Raw genomic sequence first — 12,592 nt, forward strand, 5'->3', positions numbered from 1 at the left:
TCCCCTATTATTTTGGTTTTGAACAAAAAGTCCTGCTCTTTTGTTTGGGTAAAAAAATATAAATACATTGTGTGTGTGTGTGTGTGTGTGTGTGTATTTTAAATTGATACCTGCGCTGGAAGTATGTTCAATAATTAAAGTGGTTAAACATTTCATTCCCCCCAGGTGAAAAAAGAAACAAAGAAATTATGTTTTTAATACTTTTATTTGTTACTGGTGATTAAGTGCTCAGATTATTGATTAGTACTGCAGGATCCTCTCTGATTTGAGTATAGTACTGCAATCATAAACAGGCATTTGAACAGAATTAAAGATGAACAGTCACGTTTGGCTTTTTTGTAGAAAAGGCAGCGTGAAAAAAGTCTAATACATTTTTTTTTACTTTTACATCATGTTATTTTCTAATATTTAACCTAGAACTGCTTTTTGTGAAGGACAAAAATGTCATAAATGACAAAAAAAAAAAAAAACATAAGTAGTAATGAAATCCAATATGGTAATGTGTTCTCAGTCACAAACACATCAACATTCATATAACATTTAGGCATTTTAGTGTGCAAATTCTTTTAAAATTGCTGTTTAAGCAAATATCTTGTTGCTAACAGAATAAAAAAAAAGATGTGGGGAAAATAGTCAGAAATAACCTGCATTTTTAGAGCTCTGAGTTAAGTCATTAAACCAAATAGTTAAGAAAACACTAGTTGTTGTACTTACAAATTACATGGCTAATAGTAAACCACAGAAACTGTAACATGGACGTGTGTCATTCAGCCTTTTAATTTGTATAGCTAATAAACAATTAAAACAGCATAACATATTTCTTTACAAGTAACATTAAATATGCAATATAAACAACTGATTTGAGAAACTCTTCAGTGTTAACACAGTCAACTTAAAACATTTAAAAAGTAACGTGAAATCATTACAGAGTTCCAGAGTTAACTTTGGCACAGCGCGTACAATCAAAAAAAGGAAGAAAAAGAAAGGCAGCAGAAATTACAAACCGAAAAAGCTCAGATTATGAGCTAAAACATACAAAATCTCCTGTAACCACACAGTAGGCATCTAGTGTTAATCTCATTTTATATACGATTTTATATACTTTTTTTTTTACTGCTTGCAACTGGTTTCCCCAACTAGATACTAATGGATGCACACAAGTCCTAAGCCATGCTAACATTTATCCATACTTACAACAAGCATGTTGTTGGTTAAGGCAAACTTGACAAGCTCAACGGGGAGATATGTTTTAACAACGCTGTTTAATTTAGTTTCCCCTTTATGAGCTTTTGGATTTGACTATATGGTAACTATGTTTTAGTTCTCTATGTTATTTAATTTGACTGAAAGCACTAACGACTAGTAGTGCACTAATTGTTCATACATCTGTGTGTGGTTTAAGACATGGCCAAAATTCAGAGTCATCCACAACCTTAACAGGAGAATTAGATACATCTAATTTACATAATATGCATCTCTGAACCTAAGAAAAGCTGGAGGACACAAAGTTTGCTCAGATGATGGTCTTTTGGTCCTAGAAGAGACATTAAAGCATACCACAATTATTATAATTTATAAAACAAGATATTTTATAAAAAGCAGATGTTTATGGTAGGTATTTGCATTTAAACTATTGGTAAAAATTTTAATATTTGCATTTCACAACTATTTATTAATATTAGTTTAGAAAAAGTTTAGTTAAGGCAAAATAAAAGAATCCCTATTTGTCTAAAAAAACAGTAAAGCAGGACCAATTGCATTACAGTTTGTAGAAAAAACACTACTATTTGTATTGATTCTTGGAAGTCGAATTACAGACTGTTCTTTCCTTAAGCTACAGTCACAGTGATGTTTTTGGTCCATTATTTAATGGTGTTTTCTTACAAATTATTTATGGAAAATTTAAAGTTAAGCTTTAAACGTTTACACTTTTTTAAATATAAAAATGGCCACACGTGACAGTTTCTTTAATCCAACAGTAAGTAGTGATCTAAGCAAGTCATACTGAAAGAAAGAAGGAGACAGAAGTATGTAAATGTTAGAAATAAATTACTTTTTACAACTGTGTTAGATTATTAAGAGATTTAGCAGATGTGATGTTATGTCAGCAAAGTAAACGTTCTAGATGTTTGCACAGAAATGAATATGTTATCAATTTGTATGCTGTTTATTCTGGAAAAACACATTTCTACAACTGTCAGATTAACTGGTTAATTACATTGTTTTCGTAAATTAGTGATAGTAGCCCCTAGTAAATATAATTTATGTGATGCACTGCTACTGATTACAATCAGATCACACAAGCACAATGTGTGTGTCAGTTTAATCCTGTCTGTGCTCTACACTAATGTTGGTAATGATTAACCAACTGATAACTAACATTAAAAAGAGTCGTATATAGTCATTTTCACAAGCTAACAAATATCCCATTAAAAAGAAGAAAAAGAACACATTCAGGCAGAATTTAACACTTGCTAAAGTTCATCTTAACAACACCAATAATGTAATACTGAACTGCACACCCCTCCCATTAAACACATCCTTTCTTACTCTGGTGCTTTTAAACTGAAAAACTACTACGCATTTAGATGATTTTTAGTTTTTCTTACCAGAACAGTGAGATGCTATTACTCTCCATCTTCATTTACAGTGGACACTTTTCCTGAGTAAAGTTGTTTTGACCTGCAAGCCAAAAGTCCAGTATGGGCTTGTTTGAGATATGAACCCAAAACATCTCAACCAAAGGTAAAAACCCATTTACCAGCAATTTAAAGCAGGACACATCATGTTGTACATTCAGAAAGGTAAATGTATGCTTCTGATGTCTTTGACCATGGTATTTATAATAAATAAAATATTAACATGAATCATCATGTAAAGTGTCTGAACTATAAAGTGCTACAACAGTATGACGAACCAGTTATACTGTCATACTGTCTGATTTATTCACCATATGTGTATGTATTATATAACCAATTGTGCTATTAAAAAAGCATTTTAACCACGATCAGATTAGATTGCATGGTCGGAACTACTTGTTATTAAAGCTTTTGAGTTTGTTTGTTTTTTAATTTGTCACTCATCTGAATGCAGATGATACTTATTTTAGTTGCACTTCATGCAGTTAGGCATGCCATTAAGATACAGAAATATTGTTAGTTTTAAATAAAACATGAGTAAACGGATCATTTTTAAGTACACTCAGTAAATAAAAACTGGAACTCACCTCATTCTTTTGAAGAAATAAATTATTAAAACTAAAACTGCAGAAAGACAAACACAGACTTTAATTCGATTGACAGGTACACTATTATAAGTGTGATACATTTAAATTCATAAACTCAAGTCTAGTACAAAGATATGTGATTAAAATTCGAAAAGGTCCAGACAGTCAATTTGGCAATGAAAGTTGGGACAGTATGTAAAAATGCTAATAATATTTAATTCCTGCGTTCCAAAAAGTTAAGACAGGAGCATGGTTGCAAATTTGTTACATCCTGTTTCCATTTAACAGCAAGATTATGGGCATTGCCATAAAACACAAGTCATCCCAAACTGCTTTTTATATACATAACAATAACACCAGTGTACTTTATTGGCCTTCACAGTTATCTGATCTGAGTCCAGTAGAACACCTTTGACATGTAGTGAAATTGGAGCCTGAATGTGCAGCTGTCAGATCTACCATATTGATGAAATGCAATCATGTCAGCATGGACCAGAATCAAAGGAATGTACATAACTTCTTGTGGAATCCAGGCTGTTCCGAGAGCAAATAGGATTCTACTCAGTGTTGAAATGGTGTTATCTTTTTAATCCAAATTTCCAACGGTTATCGTAACCACAATTCTGAATCCAACACACACTATTCACAACAACTAATGTTTGAAGAGTGTGATTTACTAATTTATTTTTTAGCATCTGTACTGGATGCTCCAAAATCGCTGGGATGATAATGTACATGTGTGTGATGTAATCATCCAGCTGTTTGTCAGAGTACACTTACCCAGTAAAATAACAAGTGCAATCACAAAATACATCCAGATGTCTACAAAAAAAAAGACAATAATCAAAATTAGAAACAGGTACTTTTTGAGGTGAAATCATTTTTAATAAACAGTGTTTAGTAAACACTAATTCATCTGAGGGTTACTGGCTTTTATTAGCATTGATGATTACAGTGTGTTGCTATACTAGTGAAAGTTAGCTAATCAGCTAAACAACTAGTTAGTTAAGTCACAAAATCTTAATTTTAAGTTTATATAGTGTTTGCATTGTATTATGTTGTATTTGTAACACCAAAAAAACTGTCCTTGTTTGACTAGCTTTGTAGCCAAGCCTCATCCCACAAGATGTCGCTATCCTGTCACCAAGCTGAGCCTGATCATTTTAGGTTCAAGTCTCAAGTCATGTTTAGAAAAAGAAATCTAATTTATATTTTATATCTGTTAATATCTTTTTAAATATATATTTTACTATACTACCACTAATTATTTTCTAATATCTTAAATACATTTGATGAAGGTGGGCCTGCCAGGCTAACACTAGCTTACTTGCTGCACCAAAGATACTTATCGAGGAGAATGGTTGTGACCTGTCCTGGTTTTCCCAGGATTGCCCTTTTTAAAAGTCAGTCCCGGAATATTTATTCTCTCTCACGGACACTTAATGTCCCAGTTTTCAATGGGCTGGAGTTTCTTTAACCTCCCGTGGTTGCTTCCCACGTGTTTTCACCAGGCAATCAGTTATTTAGCTGCCTGAGAGTGCTTGTTTGCTATATAACTGTGAAAGCTAATTGCACTGTATCTACTATTTATCTAATGTTATTTTTGATTAACAGCCATTGAGATGACTGGAGAGATGGAGGACAAAGAGGACAAATATTCAGTCTCCTGAATCTGATAGGCTAGGCAAAAGAAAATGAAACGTTCATCATTCTTGAATAATGACTGGATGGAAAATGAAAAGTACAGTGCATGGCTACAGCCCATCCCCGACGATACACTTTCTTCTACCTGTTCCATATGCTCAGTTCAATTTTGATTAAACACAAGGATTAAACTGCTTTGGACAACCAAAAAAAAAAAAAAAAACACCCAACAAACCAAGGCAATTTTGGTGCCTTGATAAAGGACAAAACTGGTGTTACCGAATTAACAGCTACTTATCACAGTGTGCGACATAGCCACAGCTACCTGTTCACAGACTGTGGGAACAAGGTCAGTGCAAAAAATATTCAGTGACTCTAATATTGCAACTTAGATGTCCTCTGACAGACCTTGATTATTCTTAAGGTCAATGTCAATAATAAGACAAACCCAAATATTAACCTAATACCTCCCAACCACTAGCTATAGTACTGTACAAACAGAGAAAATACAGATGTTTAGCTGGACTGCACAATGAACATTGACATTACATTTAAAAACACATAACATTCTTACTTTTGCAGTGTGGAGGATGTGGATTCCATCCGTGTTCCGTACATTGCAGGGTATCGGAGCCTGACATTATGTAGCCAGTGTTGCATGTGTACTGGATGAAATTATTATATTCATATGGAGGTGAATACTTTTCAGTTATAAATCCATGTTGTATATCATGTGCATCACAACCTGGTTCTGGATTAAGAGGAGAGAATAAAAATATTTAATAATTTGCCTTGTGATGCTCCATACTGTATAGTGTGTGTAAAAATTTCTTTATTGCATATTTGTCTAAATACAGACATGACACTAAAGGAAGAAGCTTAAAGATTACTGATTTACTTTGCTAAAAAAAAAGTAAAAACTAAATTAGCTAAATTAGCTAAACATTTTTAAAACATTTTTACGCTTTTATATTATTTAAATAATGAGCACCGGATTCCTAGTGGTGACACCAGCCGATCGACCGTATACATACAGACACGATTGGCTATGTCTGGGGAAGGGGGGGGTGGGGGTGAGGGGGTTAGACTGCTGTTGGATTGGCGTCCTGTTCAGTGTGTGTTACAGAATTATGCCCAGGGGTTCTGGGGACATTAAACCCACTGTGATACTGACCAGAACAACACAGTGGAAAAAAACATGATAATTGAATGGAAAGATAAATGTAATGTCTATTTAACCCAGCACATTTAAAAAAATCATAAAGCTATGAAAGAAGCATGTTTCGATTTATAATTCACAGGAAAAGAACAGTTATAGTTAATTCCAGAGACAGGCATACATGTTCCTTATAAGTGTAAACATTATTGTACACTGTTAAGACCAAATATTAAGCATTAAAATAATGAATGAATCTTACTGGTGCAATTTGGAAGAGGTTGAGGTTCCCATCCCTTTTCCTCACAGACCAGTGTTTTAGACCCAATCATTCTGTAGCCATCTTCACACTCAAACTTTACATAGTCTTTGTATTTATAAGGTGGTCTTTTACCTTCAGTTCTAAATGCATTCACTATATTAGGTGCATCACAAAACACCTCTGGACAAAGAGAAAACAGAAATAGAGATGATCAAGTATTTGTGGAGTCTGTTCATTACACACAGTACACAGTAAATAACTGTACACAAATGTTGTTAATTATAAACATTAGTTATACATCAAATCAATGATATGTGTTAAATTTCATGGTAAGAGATTAGAGAAGGGCCTTTTCTGTTTTAGCCTCTGTGCACAAAGAAACTTGCCCAGCTGAACAACCAACTTTTTATGCCATGTCTTTACTGTGCTTATTAAAAAAAGGTTTTTTTTACCCCGTAAACTCTTCTTTACACATAAACCAACACAATATTTTCCCTACAATAGTACTAAGTCCCAAGACTAAAATAGCAATGTTTACTCAGCATTTCGACTCACACAAAGTGCTAAAGCCGGTAAATTGCCAGATAATGCCTGGTTTAATGTGCAGATGTACAAGAGGCTGTAGTTAAAAGTGGTGTCCACACACAATATATTTACGTCATGTAGTTCGTTTATATTTTCAAAGGTCTTACAGCATAACTCACCCAAACACACAGGGGGAGAAGGTTCAAAAGTTCCATTAGATGAACATGATAATGTATTTTCTCCAATAAGAGTGAATTCATCCATACAAGAGTATGTGACCGGCTGTTTATAGTCATACAACTCAGCATGAGGTTGAAAATCTCCATTATTTATGGCAGGAGGGTTTGCACACCTCACAACTAAAAGTAAAATGAAATTATTTATAACAAGTGTTGAAGCATTTTCTTGATATTCTAATATAAAATCTTTACAGAAAATTTGCATTACCTTCACAGAAAGGTGTTCTCCCATCCCAACCTGACTCTTGACAAGTTTGAGTTTTTTGTCCAACAAGCTGATAACTGCAAACAGATTTTATTATTTAATAAACAACCAACATCTGTGGGTAAACAAAAACTTGGTTTGGTTAAAAATGAGCCATTAACTACCTAATCTCAGAAGTCCTACATAGTAACATTGAACTTTAAATCTTGTAGAAAGCCTTTCCATGAGTGGAGGCAGTTAAAGTGGCAGAGGAGGAGGAGGGCTCTATATAAATGTCCATGGTTTTGAAATTACATTTCCAACAAGCTCAAGAGTCTATATTCTTTTATTCATACTTTCTTTGGAAAAAAAATCACCTGACCAACATGTAATGCTAGACAAGTGATAAAGAATAAGTAATAAATATAAGTAATTATTACATAAGTAATACATTGCAATGCAATTATGTCTGTTTCTACACCCAACACAAAACAATGTACTCTGCTCTGGTGGGAAGTGGGAGCATAAAAATGTAAAAACTATTAGAGAAGCCATGTGTAAGAGGACTAACAGGACACCCTGAATAGGTGGTGCTTCACAATAACAGGAATGCTTATATTGCAAGTTAAATTATTCAATTGCCCGATTGCATCATGCTTTCTCTCCACCAATGCCGATCCCCGCTCTGATTGAGGAAAATGACGATAACCCACGCCCCCTGTGACACATGGGCAGCAGCCGTATGCATTTTGTCACCTACACTTTGACGAGTGCTAATGTGGATCAGCCCTGTGTACGGAAAGACCTGAGAGGCCGTAAGTTAAATTTTTGACGTTAAATTGTGTCAATGAAGCAAATTACAAGGTATAGCTTAAAAACTAAGTGACAACTAAATTGCTAACTGAACCACAACTGTTGATGACAAAAAATCCTCCACAGTCTTAGCCTGTCCCCGCTTCGCTAACTTACGCAAACGGACATATACACATGGCCCTTACAGGTGTAAGTAAGTATAAATGAGAAAAATAAATAACATTATAATAAATATCAATACCAATAATTATGATCATATTCATGTACACAAATTTTCATTAATTAACAGAAATGTACTGACCCCGGCTTACACTTTGCAATGATTGTTGCACCAAATAGGATTCCTTCTGATGTATTATAATACCCGTTGGTGATTGGATCAGGACTTCTGCATGTTTTTTCTAAAATAATAGAAAAATTGCAATATTTGAGCTATGCACCATAAACACGACATAGTAAAAGTAATAAGCTGTTTGCCCAAATGTATTGACTGCTTTCTGCACAAGAAGCTACAGCCGATTAAACTGAATGCGTGCATGCAAGCGTGTGTGTGTGTGTGCGTGAAGGTTAAAAACTTCTTTACTTTTGCACTGAAGCTCAAGCTTTGTCCACTGATTTCCAGTACAGACAATCGACCTGGAAGCCGCTGTGTCTGCAGTCACATAACCAGGACCACACTGAAACGTTACCTTGGTGTCATCAGGGTAAGCGTCTTTGATAGAGTTGTCAGTCAAAACACGATTGTCTCCAACATAGGGCCGAGTACAGTCTCCTGAGGAAATAAAACACATATAGGATTGGTATTGTAGAAACACATTAAAATAGATTTTTTCTTTATGACATTCAACCAAAATCTGACCCAAAATAATGTCATGGTATATAGGTCTAATAATTATGATGAAAAAAAGAAAAAAGAAAAAAAGTTTTATTTTATACTAACTCAAGAAAAAAAAGTCGAAGTATTTCGAGAATAAAGTCAATATATTTCAAGTGACGGAAATACATTAAACAGTTTCTTACCTTGGATTTTAGCCACCTTCAGTAGACACAAAATTAAGAGGATTAAACTGCTGCATGGTGCCATCCTCATCATTCCTGACTGTGTAAAGACACTGCACAGACAGAAACCTTAAGCATGTAGTCATTTAATCTCCATGAACAAAGACCAACAACAGAAAGTGTTTTACTGAAGAGCTCAGTCAGTTATTGTAGCTCTGTCAAGGAAAGCCAACTGTCTTACAAATAAGTGTGTCAAACTGTTAAGGAAAAGTGTCTAGGGGCGAATAACTGGCTAAACAAGATCATTCATAAGCACAGTTGAAAATTCATTTGTTTACAATGTAGATATCTTGTACTATTTCCCATTACAAGTAAAACTCTGATTATCATTTTATAATATCTACACTAATAATATCAGGAAGAGATTTCCTATACCAACTACATTTCTGTTCTGTACACTGCTGTTTAAGGGGTGACCAAATACTCTTCTTATTATGATTATTATTAGTAATAATAATACCAGAACTAGAATATCTAACATATTTATTAATAATCATAATAAGAAGAATATTTGATATATTACAGTACAGGAATTATTATTATTATTAATAAATATGTTAGATATTTTAGTTCTGGTATTATTGTTCTAATAATATTCATAATAAGAAGAATATTTGATATATTACAGTACAGGCATTATTATTATTATTAATAAATATGTTAGATATTTTAGTTCTGGTATTATTGTTCTAATAATAATCATAATAAGAAGAATATTTGATATATTACAGTACAGGCATTATTATTATTATTAATAAATATGTTAGATATTTTAGTTCTGGTATTATTGTTCTAATAATAATCATAATAAGAAGAATATTTGATATGTTACAGTACAGACATTATTATTATTATTATTAATAAATATGTTAGATATTTTAGTTCTGGTATTATTGTTCTAATAATAATCATAATAAGAAGAATATTTGATATATTACAGTACAGACATTATTATTATTATTAATAAATATGTTAGATATTTTAGTTCTGGTATTATTGTTCTAATAATAATCATAAGAAGAAGAATATTTGATATATTACAGTACAGGCATTATTATTTGTATTAATAAATATGTTAGATATTTTAGTTCTGGTATTATTGTTCTAATAATAATCATAAGAAGAAGAATATTTGATATATTACAGTACAGGCATTATTATTTGTATTAATAAATATGTTAGATATTTTAGTTCTGGTATTATTGTTCTAATAATAATCATAATAAGAAGAATATTTGATATATTACAGTACAGGCATTATTATTATTATTATTAATAATAAATATGTTAGATATTTTAGTTCTGGTATTATTGTTCTAATAATAATCATAAGAAGAAGAATATTTGATATATTACAGTACAGGCATTATTATTTGTATTAATAAATATGTTAGATATTTTAGTTCTGGTATTATTGTTCTAATAATAATCATAATAAGAAGAATATTTGATATATTACAGTACAGGCATTATTATTATTATTATTAATAATAAATATGTTAGATATTATAGTTCTGGTATTATTGTTCTAATAATAATCATAATAAGAAGAATATTTGATATATTACAGTACAGGCATTATTATTATTACTATTATTAATAAATATGTTAGATATTTTAGTTCTGGTATTATTGTTCTAATAATAATCATAATAAGAAGAATATTTGATATGTTACAGTACAGGCATTATTATTATTATTAATAAATATGTTAGATATTTTAGTTCTGGTATTATTGTTCTAATAATAATCATAATAAGAAGAATATGTGATATGTTACAGTACTAACATTGTTATTGTTGGTGTTGCTGTCAGGTTCGGCGCTGTGGGGCGTTAATGCGCGTGCGCGAGGTTAAAATGAAACTCGATTATACACGCACTAACAAATAAAACTGCAGCTATAAATTATTTACCAGTAAAGCGACCATAAAGAAAAGGCTTCATGTTTACACTAAATCCACCTACTATAACCAAGATATAGAAGAACTTAAGTAAACTGTGCTGGTTACCCAGCCAGATCGAAAACATCGAAAATCAGTACAGCAAATTAAAAATAAACAATAAGAAATCCTACCTTTAGGTTGAGCAGATCCCAGCTGTTCTAATATCTGTAAGTAAAATGGTTAAACATCAGCAAAGCCAGGACATGGAGCCCAGTCAAATTCTTCAGAGGAAATGAGTCGGCTGTACCACAACAAGCAGAGGAGTGACGTCACGCACTGCGCCGGTTGGGATTCAGGATCTTTTCCCCCCGACAGTTAATTGTATTTATTATAAATTACATTCCGTTTTAACATTCAAACTGCGACTGTACTAACAGTTTACTAACACGTTACCGTAATTTATAATACAGAGACTTTTATGAAAGGCCAAAGATACTAACACCCCCACAAAACAAGAACCAAGTCTGCCACAGGCTAGCAAGAACTTCCTTGGTGGCCATGTTGGATTTTCCTGACAAGGCAATTTTGGTGGAAAATGTATTAAAAATGTATTATTTAGTGTCCCAACTCACAAAATCATACAGAAGGTGGATTGGCTGTTCTAACTGAACAATTGGGTGGAAAGTTTGAACGTGTGCTGCCCTAGTTGTAGAAATAGCTGCCTTTTGGTCAAATCTCCACATGGGACCCAGACAGAATGAGTCTACTTAACCCTTTGATGCACAAGCTAACAAACCCCTTCTAATGCACAACATGGGTCGAAAACGACCCATATTCATTTCCTATGTTATTTCATGTATAGACCACTGAAATCGTGTCGTCATTTTGTAGGCCACGCCATGTTGTTATGCCCATATTTGGTAATCCGGGTCTAAAAATTTTTGAATGGGAAATATGAATGGAGGTTTAGAAAATTGCCTCTCTCGCATCCTGTAGTCATAAAAAATGTTCCAAAGCTGTCACGTTTTGTTTTATGGAGATTCTTCTGTCTATTATCACTGGATCCTCTGAAGTATGAAGTCGTTAAATAGTCAAAATATGAATATTGCTACATGTAAGCTAATGCTACTGCGCACTGAATTTACGTCACTAGACTGGAAGCCTCTTAATGTTTTCTTTTATAAACCTCTTAAATGAGCGCACGAAGCAGCGCGATTCACCAGTGTAACAGTGGAGTGATATTCACAAGTTTTAGTTTATATTTTTAGTAGCTAGCTACATTAAAGTAGAAAGCAAGGATGGTCGGGTGTTACGCCTTTGGTTGTACTCAACAAAAGCGAGCCGCTCGTTCCGTTGATTTGATTGGTGTAGTTCAGTGACGTCTAATTAATGCGCAGTAGCATTAGCTTTCGTGTAGCATTATTAGTATTACGACCCTTTAACAACCCTTTAAATTCAGAGGATCCAGTGATGTACAGGAGAAAAATGTACACAGGACAAAACGTACAGGGTTCTGAAAATGTTTATTTAGCACAGGATGCGTTAGAGTCGATTTTTTGAAAACCCCGTTCATTTTTCCTATAGGAACTCTGACTTACACC

The 12,592-nt window shown here is 33.1% G+C and overlaps 1 protein-coding gene across 1 annotated transcript in view; it reads right to left on the bottom strand.

Annotated features, from left to right (window-relative positions):
• Window positions 1-186: 186 nt before the first annotated feature.
• The window catches only part of rca2.1 (regulator of complement activation group 2 gene 1), a 39,952-nt gene continuing 27,546 nt past the window's right edge, over window positions 187-12,592 (bottom strand). The window contains exons 21-30 of the mRNA XM_063016079.1: window positions 9,070-9,161; window positions 8,633-8,821; window positions 8,351-8,450; window positions 7,261-7,334; window positions 6,993-7,172; window positions 6,289-6,468; window positions 5,445-5,621; window positions 4,007-4,048; window positions 3,227-3,263; window positions 187-1,534 (exon numbers count right to left, since the gene is read on the bottom strand). Of these exons, the coding sequence (XP_062872149.1) occupies window positions 1,456-1,534; window positions 3,227-3,263; window positions 4,007-4,048; window positions 5,445-5,621; window positions 6,289-6,468; window positions 6,993-7,172; window positions 7,261-7,334; window positions 8,351-8,450; window positions 8,633-8,821; window positions 9,070-9,161 (1,150 nt within the window). The 3' untranslated portion in view covers window positions 187-1,455. The remainder of the gene's footprint in view (window positions 1,535-3,226; window positions 3,264-4,006; window positions 4,049-5,444; window positions 5,622-6,288; window positions 6,469-6,992; window positions 7,173-7,260; window positions 7,335-8,350; window positions 8,451-8,632; window positions 8,822-9,069; window positions 9,162-12,592) is intronic.

The sequence above is a fragment of the Trichomycterus rosablanca genome, chromosome 19, assembly GCF_030014385.1.
Source record: "Trichomycterus rosablanca isolate fTriRos1 chromosome 19, fTriRos1.hap1, whole genome shotgun sequence".
Classification (NCBI taxonomy): domain Eukaryota; kingdom Metazoa; phylum Chordata; class Actinopteri; order Siluriformes; family Trichomycteridae; genus Trichomycterus; species Trichomycterus rosablanca.